The sequence below is a fragment of the Canis lupus genome, chromosome 35 (assembly GCF_011100685.1).
Source record: "Canis lupus familiaris isolate Mischka breed German Shepherd chromosome 35, alternate assembly UU_Cfam_GSD_1.0, whole genome shotgun sequence".
Lineage (NCBI taxonomy): Eukaryota > Metazoa > Chordata > Mammalia > Carnivora > Canidae > Canis > Canis lupus.
Genome location: NC_049256.1, coordinates 24,671,816 through 24,687,221, shown reverse-complemented (window position 1 = coordinate 24,687,221; position 15,406 = coordinate 24,671,816). Strand labels below are relative to the sequence as shown.

The 15,406-nt window shown below is 47.1% G+C and overlaps 2 protein-coding genes across 5 annotated transcripts in view; one reads left to right on the top strand and one right to left on the bottom strand.

Annotated features, from left to right (window-relative positions):
- The window catches only part of CARMIL1 (capping protein regulator and myosin 1 linker 1), a 312,127-nt gene extending 307,937 nt beyond the window's left edge, over nt 1–4,190 (bottom strand). For 3 of the 4 annotated variants that reach the window (XM_038584306.1, XM_038584307.1, XM_038584308.1), the window contains exon 1: nt 3,817–3,856. In XM_038584306.1, coding sequence (XP_038440234.1) covers nt 3,817–3,856 — 40 coding nt within the window. Of the gene's footprint in view, nt 1–3,816 lie in introns of all 4 variants that reach the window. The other variant, XM_038584305.1, reaches the window with a different exon arrangement.
- Nucleotides 3,855–5,799, top strand: LOC119867585 (translation initiation factor IF-2-like). Its single transcript, XM_038583972.1, has 3 exons — nt 3,855–3,968; nt 4,036–4,228; nt 4,862–5,799. The coding sequence occupies exons 1-3, from the start codon at nt 3,855–3,857 to the stop codon at nt 4,987–4,989; spliced, it is 435 nt and encodes a 144-aa protein (XP_038439900.1). The 3' UTR covers nt 4,990–5,799.
- The last annotated feature ends 9,607 nt before the right edge of the window (nt 5,800–15,406 follow it).

Genomic DNA, 15,406 nt, shown 5'->3' with positions numbered 1-15,406 from the left:
AGAGTGCTGTGTTGTGTGCAGACTGTATGCACAGCAGGAATTCATAAACTCCCCTGGCTGGTTACCTCTAGCCCCTAACAGCCTCTGTGTTCATCACAGGGGCGTAGAAATGTCAGTATTTTTCTAGGACTGCCTAACGTGATAGTTAAGAAATATGGCAAAGAACCAGAAGCAGACTGGACAATGTAGCATCACAGCACAACACCCCAAAAAGTAGTCAAAGACAACAGGAAAAGAGGAATCAAGAGAGAAGGGGACACTTCAAAATTTGGATGGTGGCAGGAATGACTCCAGTGAGTATCCCAAATGGAATGGGTCCCAAATCAAACTCATTCCCTCCCCTACTCCTCTGGCCACTGATGATGAATCTTGTTTTCCAAATCAGATAGAAAGCCAGTCACCTGCTCTCCGAGAACTACCTCCTCCTAAACAGCTCCCGACCCCTGGGCTTGACCCTGCATTCAAGGACTCAGAATGTCTCCCCAAGACAAGTCCATGACATCCCACCTATCAGCCCTCTGTCCCCACCCTAATCAAAGGGACCCTCCAAAAAAAACACAGGTCTGATCACATCACTCTTGCTCTAGGAGTTGCTGTCATGTTGGAATAGACCCCAACCCTGCAGCATGCCACTCAAGGTCTTTCACATTTTTTCAGTTTACCTTCTCAGCACACATACAATCCAATCATCCCTACCATCTCCATCTTCCACACCCCTGTGACAATCTTAAAAAATAAGATTCTGTATGTCCTACTCTCTTTCCTGGGATGCCTTTTCTCATTCTCCTTCTGGCTATGTTCAACTTCAAAATATAGCAACCTCCTCTCTACTCCCAAAGCTCTGTATTCTATATTATAATCATGTTGGCTTACTCATATATTCAACAAATACACGGACACAGGAATAAGCTCTGGGATTCCAAGTGTTCCACCAGGTCCTGGGATCCAGATGGCCCCTGCCTTTCAGAGGTGCTTACAATCTACAAGATACAGACGGATGTCTCTAGGCAAATCTGCACTCACCACTGTGAGACCATGGACAAGGAGACTCCTGAAGGGTTCAGGGAGTAGGGGACCCCTAAGCAGAATCTTGAAGGAGCAGGAAACAGACCACTGGTCCAAAGTGCAGTGTACACTACAATCCACTGAGGTGCAAGAAGGAAATAGAATTTTTATTTACATCTGCAATGGTATCCAGATTATGTTTTAAGTTATACGTGCTAAATGAAGTTTGTATGTAGCTTAATAAGTAAATATGTTTATTAAGGGGTAATCAAGTATTCTTATTAGAAAACCCACCACAAAAGTTTAGAGCTGCCAAGTTAGGAAAGAGTGAAGAAGGAGAAGGAAGAGCATGGAAACAAGAGAAATGCAGCTCATGGGGGGACCAGCAACAGGAGGGATGTGTGGGCAGGAAAGCGGACCCACTGTGCTGGGAGGTCTCTATGCACCTCCCATCTTGTCAGAGCTCCAAACAGATAAAGACTACTCCTCCCTCCCCTAAAAAAGGTATGTGGGAAAGAAGCCATCAGAAATAGACTTAAGAGTGGGGCCTGGGTGGCATCGTGGGTTGAGCTCCCCGACTCTTGGTTTCAGCTCCGGTGGTGATCTCGGGGTGATGGAATCAGCCCCATGTCAGGCTTCCTGCTGGGTGTGGAGTCCGCTTGGGATTCTCTCTCCCTCTCTCTCTCTGCCCTTCCCGCTTGTGCTCTTTCTCTCTCTGTAGAATAAATAAGTAAATCTTTGGAGGGGGGAATAGACTTAAGGATGTATACACATGGAAAGGGACTGGAAAGTCCTATATCAAAAGGTGACAAGAGGCGATCTCAGAGAGGTAATATGACTGACCGTCTACTCATTCTTCTTAGCGTTTAAATTCTTTTTTAGAAAAGGTCTGTTTCTTTCACTATCTGAGAGATACACATGTTTTAAACATCCTCAGGAAAATAAATAAATAAATAAACGTTCTCAGGAATTAGCTTAAGGGAATAAATACACGGAGGCTTTCGCCTGGTTGCCATTTTGAATGATCTGAGGAGAACTCTGTGAGCACTTCAAATTAGGACAAAAAAGCAGGTGCAGGAATGTTCCCTCCTAATTAGACCACTGAAAGGCCCAGCAAAATCATACTGGGCATGTCACAGAAGCATGTGTCACTTGGTTGAAAGATATGTGAGGCGGGCTAGACTCAGTAAACACACAAATTCCATTTCTAGATAAGGATTAAATTCACTTTTAAAACATATCAAAGAAAAAAAATAAATAAAACATATCAAAGTATTTGAGAACCATCCACATAAACCAGGTATCTAACTCCCATCCTCCCTTCTCTCTTGATTCTAAGTAACTATCTAAACTTTTCATCATCTGGCTCAAGGCCAACTAACTTAAAAATCTACCCACCTCTTTTCCTACCTGGTCCCCTGGCCAGGGCAGCCAGCCCTCCCCTAAGCTTTCTCAGGACTCCTGGAGACATCTGCAGAGACTCTGGGCATTAGTTTCCTCTTCCGGGTAGGGCGCTGGGAAGATCTCAGCCTCCCAGAACCGGATGGGCCACTCACTCCAGCAAAAGCAGCTGATGCTTTATCTCAGGAGCCAGCCGACTCCACAGGTTTGGGGAGAGAAAAGAGGCCAGAGTGGGGGAAGGGGGGGATAACTTCACATTGTAAATTTGGGTGAGAAGTTAAGTTTGGGTTTGGGATTTTTTTAATTCAATAAAAGCAGATGCTTTCATACAAACCTAGCAACAGCTTCTTCACATCAAGTGTCACCTGCTGAGTTAAATCACTTTTGGAAGAGCACACCCAAACTGCCCCCTAGTATTACCGCTAAGAGGAGAAACGGGCAAATTTCTCAAAGGCAAATCAATGGGCAAGCAGGACTTTCTCCGTCAGCCGGATTAAACAGCACCTTTCTGTGTAGTGCGCCAAGAACGGTACAGTGAGGAATACAGGTCCCCGGGGCTCAAAACACGCGCGCAGACACACATACCTTGTTAAAATACGACGTGCTATACGGACACACACGCTTAAACGTTGGGTTTTGACAACACTCATCCCCACCTCATGTTAGCTTTGCCATTTTAACCCTCCACGTAATTAAGTTAAACCCCAAGACACAAAATCCAGCCCAACCCTCCCCCCACCCACGCACCAAAAAAGAAACCCTCAAGGGAGTCCAACAACGGGTCACCTTGCATAGGGGACCGCACACCGGGTCCCCGAGATTCGGGATGGGGAGAATGGGTAGGTTAAGGATCATGAAATAAGCGTGTCCCATTAACCCTCAGTCTCCCGACCCAAGCGTGCGTCACCCGTGTAACCCCTGCGCTCCCGGCCGGCTGGGCCAAGCCACGCCTCGCCGGGCTCGGTCCGCCCTCCAGACCCCACCCCCGCGGAGTGTGCGTGCGGGAGGAGCACCCCGAGGGCTACCCGGCGGGGGCGGGGGCGGGGGGCGGGGGGCGGAGCAGGTGCAGGAGACCCCCCGCCGGCCCTCCCCGGACTTCCCCGAGTTTGGGGCAGTGGGCTGACCGCCCTAGCGGGGGCTCCTGGCTTCCAGAACCCCCACGCCCGAGGCAGCCTGCCCCCTCCTCCGCCAGCCGCGATGCGCCCCCAGGGCCCGCGCCCCGCTGCCCCCCACCCCGGGCTCGGCTCCGCGGGCCGCGAGACGCCAGCAAAGTTGCCGGCGCCCCGCCCGGCACAGCCGCGACCTGAGGGGCGCCGCGACTTGGCGGGACCCGCCGGGGGGCGGAGGAGGGCAGGGGGCGCGGGGAAGGGGCGCAGGGGCACAGGCGAGCCGGCGGCCGCGCGCCCTTACCTGTCAGCTCCCTGGGGACCTCGGAGCCCTCCTCGGTCATGGTGGCCCTGCAGGCGCGCGGGCAGGGCCGCTGCGACTCTGATTCACGGCCCCCCGCCCTCCCCCGAGAACCTCAATTTCCAGAGGCAGCCGCAGGTTGCGCACGGGAGGAGGCAAGAAAGCGAGGGCGGGGATACGATTCTGCCGCGCCCCCCGCCCCTCCAAAAAAAAAAAAAAAAGAGTTGCAAATACGAGGTGGGTCCGCTGCGGCTGCGGCTGCGGCCGCCGCTACATGTCGCCTCCGCGCAGTTCCCGGCGGCGAAGCGGAGACCCGCGGGATTCCGGGCTGCGGCTGCGGCTGCGGCTCCGGCTCCGGCTCCGGCCACCGCCGGCTCCCGCCCAGCCCTGCCCCGCAGCGCACCTAGGGCTCTAGGTGAAGGCGGAAGGCGTGCGGAGAGGGCGGGGAGAGCGGCGCGCGGCGGCGGGGCTAGGGTTTCCCCGCGCTCCGGCCGGGCTGGGGTTGGGCGGGGGCAGCCCCGGCCCTCCTCCTCCTCTTGCTCCTCCCGCTCCTCCTGCTCCGGCTCCTGCTCCTCCTGCGCCTCCTCCTCCGCCTCCTCCTGCTCTCCGCCTCACCTCGCGAGAGCCCGGCCTCCGCGCGGGAGGCCGCCGGCCTGGGAACCCCGGGGCGCGGGAGGAGGGCTGCTGCGGCGCGGGGCTGCGCGGGGCTGCGCGGGCGGAGGCGGGCGGAGGCGGGCGGAGGCGGGCGGCGCGCGCCCCTCCTCGCAGCCTCCCTCCGCGGCCGCCCCGGGCCTGCGTCTGGGGAAGGAGCGAGGAGGGAGCGGGGGAGCGCGAGCCCGGGAGCCATCTGCTGGCTGCGCGGGAGGCGAGCCGGGGGAGCGCGGGCTTCCCGCTCGCGTCCCGGGCACTGCGGATGCGCGCGGATCCCGCAGCCCCGTCTGCGCGGGAGCCGGTTCTGCCCGGGACCCCTCTCCGCGCTTTCCTTTCTCGGCCCTGCCCGCGACAGGCTGTCTTCTCATCAGCGTGATTTTCTGTTTCTGCTGAGCAGGAGCTAGACGAAACCCGAAATCGCTGACCATGTGGGGAGAAGACACTTTTCTGGGCTCGGCGGGAGCCCTGCAGCCGGAGCTGGGAGTGGAGAGCGCGCTTCCGCCCAAGCTTTTCACTCGTGGGTAGGGGCGGGGGGTCTCCTTTCACCCCGGGGCTCAGTCGGAGAGCGGAGCAGTGTTCACCGGAGCCCAAGTAAGGCTGCTGATAGGTCTGCTCCTGCCTGGCCTGGATCCCTCGACTTCCCCCGACTCCACCCCCAGAGGGACAACTCCGCGGCCGGGAGCACTAGTGAGACCAGTGAGCTCTCCGACAGCGGCTCTCTTCCCTGGCAGCTGGGAAGGTCTCTGTCAATCAGGTTCTGCTTTTAAAGGACAGAAAGAAAGGAGGAAGGAAAGGGGATCCCCTGATTTTAAACCTACTGTCGACCTTGGATCCACGAGAGAAATCTCCAGCCTCCCCACCCGGCATTCGCATCAAGGCACCTCCCAGTGTGGTCCTTGCTACCCCTCTAACCCCTCCCACTCCCCACTCCTGCAACTCGACTCTCTCAAGACTTCTTGCCTTCCCCATCCCTTTAAGGCTATCTGATGCTTACCTGTGTTTTCAATCCAGTCCAATGCACACCTTCTTTGTGAAGATTTTCAGGGGTTTTCCAGCCCTGTGATCCCTGTATTGGAACACCACCAGAATATATTGCCTGAAACCTCTGTAAGCCAACCGTGCAGCGCCTTCTTTCACTGCTAGTGTACTTGTATAGTTTTACTGTTTAACCTTGCATTGTTCCCTGAGTCGGGGTTTGTCTGCCCAACTAACTAGACTGGTTGACTTGAGGACCGGACTTTGAGATAAAGTCTGAGATAGACTTTTAAACTCCCTCAACAGACTCGTTCAAAATACGTGTTCAATAAACATTTAACTGGTTGGATTTAAAGCTTATGGCCTCAGGCTCCCAGATGTTTGTCTCAAAAATTGGAACCTGCTGTAAGTTAGACATTTCCTTTATGCCTTAAATATCTTTTATATGCAATAAATGGAAATTAACATCTCAAAACTATCCTCCATTCAACTGTGTGTGCGATAAAGAGGATTTTTCTGGCAAACACCAATAGAGTTTGAGAAATAGCCCTGAGGGGTTCCCTGGGGAAGGCAGGTGGTTTAGCACCTGCCTTCCGCCTACAGCGTAATCCCGGAGCCCTGGGATCAAGTCCCCACATCAGGCTCTCTGCATGAATCCTGCTTCTCCCTCTGCCTGTGTCTCTGCCTCTGTATCTCTCATGAATAAATAAATAAAATATTTTTTTAAAAAGAGAGAGAAATAGCCCTGAAGTTTCCAAACCATGCAGTAACTTGTGAAAATAAGGACAAAAGATTTTTCTTTTTCCTGTGGCCCAGGGTGATGGAAAGAATAAAGGAAAGGCTGTATGGCAGTCCGGTAACTCAGTGCTCCCTGGCATCTTGTAAAGGAAACTGGGATTTCAATAAAAGAATCCATTTTTCTCACTGCAGAAGAGCCTTGATTGGCTCCCACATCTTTGAAAAGCATGGATTCAAATGAATCTCCTATCTCCGTACTCCAAAAGGACTGGCTGATTTTGAAGATCATTTACTTCTTGGGTGCAAATTTCAAGTACATTTCAGAGTAGCAAAGGGAGAATTCCAAGGAGCCCCTTTAATGCTGCATAACCCAGCCAGCAGTAAATGTCCCCCTGCACAGTACAGTCATGTGCAAGCTGAGAGAATGTGTTTCGAATTCTGAAGTACCTACTTATTGACAAAATCTACCCACCCCTCCAATGCTGCAAACTTTTCCTCAGCAAGACTGCTCTTTAACTTCCAGAATCTTAGAGCCATCCCTGCCTGTACCGTCTTAAGAGAGCGATTAAACCACTAAATGAAATTGATTGTTACTATAAATGAACTATAGCCTCATCTAAGTAAATATTTATATATAGCCATGTTTGAGCATTACCAACAGCCCTGAGAACCTAAAATCTATTAGAAAGAAAGAGAACATTGGTTTTTCAGAGAATCCCTACTGTGCCTGAACACAGTTGCAAATGTAATATATGTGGAGCAACAAAATTATTTTAGTAAATTATATATAGACATATTTTTAGTTCATAGGCATACGTTCATATCCATATAGTATATTTTGTAGTGCATTCTGGTGAGAAAGTACACTCTGAATTTAAAAATCTGCCAAAAATACTAATGTCTATAATGATCTAACACACTATCGTTGGAACCATATCATATAATGATTAAACCCATAGAGACAAAACAAAAAAGAAATCATCAAGCTAAGGGGTAGTGGGAGGGGAGGAGGGTGTGGGGATGGGGTGACTGGGTGACGGGCTCTGAGGGGGGCACTTGACAGGATGAGCACAGGGTGTTATACTATATGTTGGCAAATCGAACTCCAATAAAAAAACAAAAAATATCATCAAGTTATCAAAAACAAAAACCATAAGCTTACTCAAGTCAGTTTCTGATCTTGCATACTACATTGAGAACAAGGGTTTTAAAACCGGAAGGTATTCAGATACATGGGAGCCAACAAAATTTCCATTTCCCACTCTTAACAACTACCATTGGTGAGAGGCTTTCTTAAGGTGTATGTTTCTCAACAGGGTTAATGTAAACCTTTCTGGAAAAATATACGATGCAACACTAAGCTTGCAAATGCCTCCAGAAAAAAATTATTGTATCTCTGATTAGAAGACAGTGCGAGGTAAATAGCTATTAAATAATATTCCTTTAAAGTATTTACAAATGATATTATGTTGGGAAATCATAGGAATAAAGATGAAACGAGTGCTCTTATTGATTTTTGTTGCAGCTAGATAGTGGGTACATGGGAACTCATTGTTCTTTCACATATGTTTGAAATTTTCAATAATAATAAGAACAAATCCTTCACAGGTAAGACCGAGCAAGAAGGAAAAGGTCAACTCAGCTCTTAATTTGGAAACTATCTATGTGAGTGTGCCATAATCAGATCTCACAGTTACACAATGGTTTTCTGTATTCAGAACACCTGAACACTCCCATAGACATCATATGGCCTCAATTCAAAGAAGCACTTTTGCTCATGTTAATATTAATGAAATCAGAATGCATTTTATAACTGGCAGAGGGAATTAACATCACGCTTTTCACCCCCCACACCCAACACAACTACAAGATCTGCTCTGGAATCAATGGTGCATCTAACAACTGATGACCTCTGACAGGTAAGAAATTATAATTCCTATATCTTTATCATAATGAGGAAATAAGTTCCTATTTGTGGAGTGACTTATCCAAATTCATAGAGTTTGTAAGTGCCAAAGATTGAATCTAGAGCTTGAGATTTGCAAGCCAAGCATTTTACTATGCCACTTTCCCAGGTTCTTGGTCTGTGGTCCATGGGAAGTCTTCAGATAGCCAGGGCTTGGCCCCACCTGCCCACAAGATGCTTCCTCTCTAGGAGGAAGATTAAGGTGATCTTCGTTTGCCCTAAAATTATTCGAGTGCCAGCCACAGGGTAGGTGTGAATCCCTTGAATTTAGCCAAATTGAATACTTTTAGAAAATCATATAAGTAAATGCAAAACATTTTAGGTGACAAATGATGAATGCTGCAGAAACTCATAGAGGTGGAGGGAGAGAGAGTGCTACATGGGAAAGAGGTGCCTTTATAAATTCACTCAACAAATATGATTTGAGCACTGAATATTTGCCAGAGGATATAATGGTGAATTATGCAGATGTTTCATGGAACCCTTATGAAGCAGTTGACAGAGAAAGAGAGAGAGAGAGAGAGAGAGAGAAATAGATAATTACTTCAAGTGCTGAGGTGGAGAATGGAGGGTGGGGAGGTGGGAGTAAAAATGTGTACAGGACAGAAAACAAGATAAAACCTGGGGAAACTGAAATAAATTGAGTTTTAATCAGTGGAGATGGAGAGGGAATGGAAGGTCCTGCAAAACTTTAGAACTACCAAATGAGTTTGGATTTATCCAAAGAGCAAAGGGGGAGTTTTTGAGAGATTTTAAGTAAGGCAGCACCACAATCAGATTTTCTTTTTTAGAAGGATTACCTGCTTGGAATAACAGAAAAGACAGAAAGCTAGGCAAGACTACTAGCAGAGAGAGAAGGTAGGAGACTTGGAATAAATGACGGGGGAAGAAAACCAACAAAAAACAATAGTAGCCTGAGCCAAGGCGATGGCAGAAGGATAATCAGATCTGAGAGCAGTGGGAGGGGGAGAGGATGGGAGAGGAGATGAAGCCACAGATTCTAGGGTGCTGAGTAGGCAGGAGATAGCTGTCACTGCCTAGAAAAGCAAGCACTGAGGAGAGCACATGTGGTAAATCAAGATGAAGGGTTCAGATTTGATCAGACGAGTTTGAGGCGCCCATGAGACATCCAAGGGCAGACAGCCATTAGATAGGTGAAGTTCAGGAGAAGGTCTGGCATGTAGACTCAAGATTTATCAATGTATGATGTTTCAAGTCATAGAATTCTGTAAGAAAATCTAGCTTATTCGATTAGATGCCAATGGGAGGTACATGGGTATCAAAGAGGGAATGCCTCTCAGGAAGTGAATGAGAGTGTGGAAAGTGAGGAGGAAAGAGCTTGAATAAAATTCTGAAGACTTACAGGCCACCAGAAAAAGAAAAGCTGTAGAGGAGACTGTATAAGTTATCTATTGCTGTGTAACAAATTACCCCAAGACCTGGAAGCTCAAACATTTGCTATGTCAAAGATTCTGTGAGTCAGAGATTTGGGAGCAGCTGAGCTGGCTGGTTCTGGCTCAGAGTCTCTCATGATGTTGAGGTCAGGCTACCAGAAGGGGCCAAGGTCAGTTGAAGACTTTGCTGGAGCTTCTACATAGTGTTGACAGCTCTCAGATCCTCACTGGTTTTTGGCTGACGGCTTAATTCCTCGGGACACACAGGGCTGCTTAGGTGTTCTCCTGAAGGACCAGGCTCTCCCCAAAGTGAGTGATGGGAGTGGGTAGGGATTGGGGGGCAGGAGGAAAACCTGCGACAGAAAACATAGTGCCTTTTGTAACTGATTCTTGGGATAACAATCCCTCCCTCCTGCTGTATTTTATTGGTCACATGGATCAGGGGATCAACCCAGGTCAGTGAGAGAGGTGGCTGGCTACACAACGGGAATACCAAGGCAGGCATCAGTAAGAGCATCTCAGAAAATGTCTACTACAGAGCCAGTGAAGTACCAACCAGCAGAGAGAAGTAGCTGGAAACCAGGAGAGGACATGAAGTTGGGAAGACATGATAAAATAATACTTCAAGAAAGGGGGAAGGGTTAGTGTCCTGTGCTGCTGAAAAGCCAGATGCAATAAGGAAGGAGTAGCAGATATTGCCTGAATTTAGCAGTAAGGGAAGAATTGTTTTCTTGGGAGAGATCAATATCTGTAAACTAATGAGGAAAGATAAATTCCAGTGGGCTGAAGAGTGAACAGGAATTGGAAAAGAAGGGCAAAGCAAAATATAGATAACTCCAGAGCTGGGGTATCCAAAAGGCTATCCAGGGACTTCCTGTTGAACACAGAGCATTTCATGCTTGCATTTATAGAATGCTGCTTTTTCCCAATAGAGTGGAAGAGAGAAAAAAGAAAGCATAGAGTCCCTAATGTAAACTCTGGACTTTAATCTGTTATATCAATATTGGCTCATCAATTATAGCAAATGTACCAAATTAATGTGAAACATTAATAAAAGAGGAGATTATGGTGGATGGACAGTGAGGGGGTGTAAGATAATAGAAAATATGTATATTGGTCTCTGCCCCCAGTTCTTGGCACAAGGCTCCTAAAACCCTTGTAATTTCCTAAGTGATAAGAACACCAGGAGCATCTATTGTTCTAATGGACTTTGATCCCGTCCCTTACACAGAGCTCCTAAAATCCTTACAAATTCCTAAGTGCTAACAGCACTAGGAGCATCTTTTGTTCTAATAAGGCCACTGTGGGTAGGTTCCTGGTGGCTTCTGGTTGGGGCTGGTCATCTGAAAGACCCATCATGCTTAGAAGCTTGGAATCTTCAGCCCCACCTCACCCCCATCTTCCGGGGAGGGAAGAAAAGCTAAAAGTGGAGTTAATAATTAATCATGCCTACATGAGGAAGCCTCCCAATAGTATAGGATTTGGAAAGCTTCTGCACTGGTGAACACACTCATCCACACCAGGAGAGTGATGCACCCCAACTACACAAGAAAGAAGCTCCTGCTCCTGGGATCCTCCCAGACCTCATCCACTCTTCACCTGGATGTTCCTCTGTGTCCTTTATTATATCTTTTAATAAACCAGTAAATGTGCTTCTGTGAGAGTTCTGTTGGATGCCCTAGCAAATTAATAGAACCTGAGAAGGGGATCATGAGAACCTCAGAACTGTACCCAAATTGGGCCGAAGTCATGGGTGACCTAGAGACCTACTAGTGATTGGCATTGGAAGTGGGATGGGAACGGTCTTAGGGGAATGAGTCCTAACCTGTTTATATCCAAACTATCTCCAGGTAGATTGGTCAGAACGAAAGTACATTTTAGGACACCCCACCCATGTCACAGAGAATCACTGCTTGGGGGGAAAAACCCCCCCACTTGCTGTGGGGAAAAACCATGCATTCAGTGACCAGAAATGTCAGAAGTTAAATGTTCTCTGTAAAAATAAGGAAGACACACAGGAAAGAAAGACATAGTAGGGAAGAACTGGACTTTCCCCTATACAGAAAGAGGACTGGAGCGACTGGGGGGTGCAGTTGGGTGCGTCTGACTCTTGGTTTCAGCTCAGGTTATGATCTCAGGGTCATGAGATGGAGCATGGAGTCTGCTCCAGAGTCTCTCTCCTTCTTCCTCTGTGCCTCTCACTCATGCTCTCTATCTCTCTCTCAGATAGACAATGGAATATTATTCAGCTCTGAAAATAAGTGAACTATCAAACCATGAAAAGACATGAAGGAGGGATCCCTGGGTGGTGCAGTGGTTTGGCGCCTGCCTTTGGCCCAGGGCGCGATCCTGGAGACCCTGGATTGAATCCCACATCAGGCTCCCGGTGCATGGAGCCTGCTTCTCCCTCTGCCTATGTCTCTGCCTCTCTCTCTCTCTCTCTCTGTGACTATCATAAATAAATAAAAAAAAATTTTTAAAAAAGACATGAAGGAATCTTAGATGCGTATCACTAAGTGAAAGTAACCAATCTGAAAGGCTGCATACTGGAGGAGTCTAACTTTGCAGCATTCTGGAAAAGGCAAAACTATAGAGACAGTAAAAAGATGAGTGGTTTCAGGGACGAGGGGAGTGAGGGGGGTGAACAGGTAGAGTGCAGAGGAATTTTAGGGAAAGTACTCTGCAAGATACCATAATGGCAGACGCATGTCATTACGCATTTGTGCAAAACTTTAGAGTGTACAACATCAAGTGTGAACCTTGAGATAAACTGCAGACTTTGGGTGACAATAACATGTCCAGGTAGATTTCATTAATTGTAACAGAGTCACTCCGGTGGTGATGTTGATAATGAGAGAGGTTGGGCATGTTTGGGGGCAGGGAGTGTTTAGGAAATCTCTATACCTTCCACTCGATTTTGCAGTGAACCAAAAACTGCTCTGAAGAATCAAGCCTGCTTCAAAAACATTGAGTCAGATGAAAAGTCATAACAATGGTAATAGCCACCATTCACAGATGCTGAGCCCTTGACATACATCCACATTGCTGCTCATCTCCATATTCTGTTGCTCCCTTGTTCAATCTCGGCACAGTTTCATAAAAACAGGTTTCTTGTGAGACATCACTATTTTTTTTCCTTAAAGATTCTATTTATTTATTTATTTATTTATTTATTTATTTATTTATTTATTTGAGAGAGAGTGAGAACAAGGGAGTTCACAGAGGGAGATAGAGAAACAGACTCTCCACTGAGCTGGGAGCCCAACGTGGGACTTGATCCCAGGACCCCAGGATCATGGCCTGAGCCAAAGGCAGATGCTTAACTGACTGAGCCACCCGGTGCCCCAGGAGACATAACTATCTGTTACCAGAGAAAAGTGTGGATGTTTCGGACTGCCAATGGAAACACAGTTTGCCTCCTTACCTGAAGTCTTGAGACTGTACTGCAATCATCTCTGCCCTGAAGCACCTTGATCATTCTTGTATGGATGAATTTATTCAATAAATACCTATGCTTGCATATCCAGATTATCTTGAGAAATAGCTGTCTGTTTCTGGGACTCTGGGCTGTTTGAGCCGTTCTTAAAGTCCTATAAAAGGATCCTAGTCCTCCTACCTAACCCTCAGCCCCAACTCTGTTCCCCAGTTTTACTCCTCCATATCTTTTCCAGAAGCAAGGTCAGCTAACAGTTGAGGTTTTTAAACCTGAATTTTCTGGATGCTTGGGTGGCTCAGTGGTTGAGCATCTATGCCTTAGGCTAGGTTGTGATCCCCGGTCCTGGGACAGAGTTCTGCAACAGTCTCCCTGCAGGGAGACTGCTTCTTCCTCTGTCTGTGTCTCTGCCTCTTTCTGTGTGTCTCTCATGAATAAATAAATAAAGTCTTTAAAAAAAAAAAACCCACCTAAATTCTGGTTCATTTTAACTGAGGCATTCTGGAGGTCTTGGAACTTGGAACAACTGTCTCCTTTGTCCAAGAAACAATAAGCTTATTAGGAACTGTTCACTTTCTATTAGCCCTGTGCTTCCCTTGGCTGTCTACGAGGAACTCCATTGGCAAGCCAACTTCTCCTCTGATAGATGGGAAATTGATCAATAATTCACACTGACTTTGAGTTTGCACAACTAGCTGGTCATCAGACAACCAAGATATCCTAAACATGAGAAAACCAGGCATGTAAAGCTATGCCCAATTTCCTGCTTTCTTTCAAATGATCACATTGAGGTTGTCTTGCATCCTTTGTTGTATTTTCAGTTATGTTCAGCCCTTCTCTGTTGTCATCGTTGTTGCTCTATGAGGAAATACAACTTTTAGCCACTTGATTTTATTCCTACTTTGGCAAGGTGACATGTCAAAAGGCATGAGAACAGCATCAACCATACTGAATGCCAATGTTCACAAGACTTTCCTTCATGTTGAGCACTTTATGTTTTTTAAAAGATTTTATTTATTTACTTGAAACAGAGGGGGAAAGAGGGGTGAGGAACAGAGGGAGAAGTAGACTCACCTCTGAGTGAGGAGCTATCCTGGATCCCAGGAGTCTGGGATAATGACCTGAGCCAAAGGCAGATGCTTAATGGACTGAGTCACCTAGGTGCCCCATGTTGAGCACTTTATTATTTTTTTAAAGAATTTATTTATTCATTCATTCAGAGAGAGCGAAGAGAGAGGCAGAGACACAGGCGGAGGGAGAAGCAGGCTCCATGCAGGAAGCCCGACGTGGGACTCGATTCCAGGTCTCCAGGATCACACCCTGGGCTGCAGGCGGCGCCAACCCGCTGCGCCACCGGGGCTGCCCTGTTGAGCACTTTAAATGCCTTTTCTCGTTTAATCCTTAAGATAACTTATGAAGTAGGAGCTTTCATTATCTCCTTTATTTGGACAGGGAAACTTTAGCCCAGAGAGGGGAAATAACTGTCCCAAGGTCACGCATCAGCATCAGAGTAGGTCTGATTGCAGCTTCTAAAGAGGCTGTACTTGGAGTTATTCCTAAAGTCATTTCGTGGCTTAAGAAAGGGTTACTACCACCATCTGCTGGTGACTAGCTGACTCAACGTGCTCTTGCTCAGGTTGCACCAAGATTCAGACCCCTTTTCTGGCCATGTGTCTAGAACAGAGCCTGACGCATAGTGGGCACTTAGAATCTGTGAAATGAATGAATGAGAGATCTCAGGAGAATTTTTGTGGGTAAAAGTTCTCAAATAGTTCTTTAACTCCATGAAGAACCAAATATGGAAATAATGAGGGCTATCTCCACCCAAGGCAATGATACTGCTTCTAACTGTATTCCATTAACCCACCATGCCACCTCTGCATTGAATACACACACACTTCACATTTCATTGCTGTAACCCAGGTTATAAGCTGAGACTCACTCTTGCGTGTACCTCTACCTCTATTATTTGAAGTGTATATATTTAAGAAACAGTCTTAGCTTCAAAACTCAAAAGGAGAAATCCTGGCTAGCATTTCCAAAGTCCTATTTCAAAAGAGGGTAATAGAACAGTGTTTTGGGGACAAGTGAGTTTCCAAGACTATGCAATACGTGAAGTTCTACTGGTTTCTTCACTGTAGAGCTTCTCAGATTATCTCAGCTGCTGCTTTGCATGAGGATTCTTTGACAGGGGATGATAGTATACAGCACTCTCCAGAGTTATTTGACTCCGTAATTCTTTTTCATGAAGCTCCTATCAATACCTGAAAGAATGTTTGTGTTTTGTGGAATTCATCTTGGAAAGCTTCAGTATCCCCAACTACAACAGAACCCCTTGAGAATAATTTGCCCTATATCATTCGGCTAGGTATTGGCAAAGCCATGGCTCATTTTCATTGTTCTTTTTACAATATCATGCTTGTTCTATTTCTCCAT

What these genes read in the sequence shown, in the direction of transcription:
- LOC119867585 (XM_038583972.1), top strand. Translation starts at nt 3,855, where the DNA reads ATGGTGGCCCTGCAGGCGCGCGGGCAGGGCCGCTGCGACTCTGATTCA. An exon ending in CAGGTTGCGCACGGGAGGAG is followed by an intron (nt 3,969 to 4,035) that starts GCAAGAAAGCGA and finishes AAAAAAAAAAAG; the next exon opens with AGTTGCAAATACGAGGTGGG. An exon ending in CAGCGCACCTAGGGCTCTAG is followed by an intron (nt 4,229 to 4,861) that starts GTGAAGGCGGAA and finishes TCTGCTGAGCAG; the next exon opens with GAGCTAGACGAAACCCGAAA.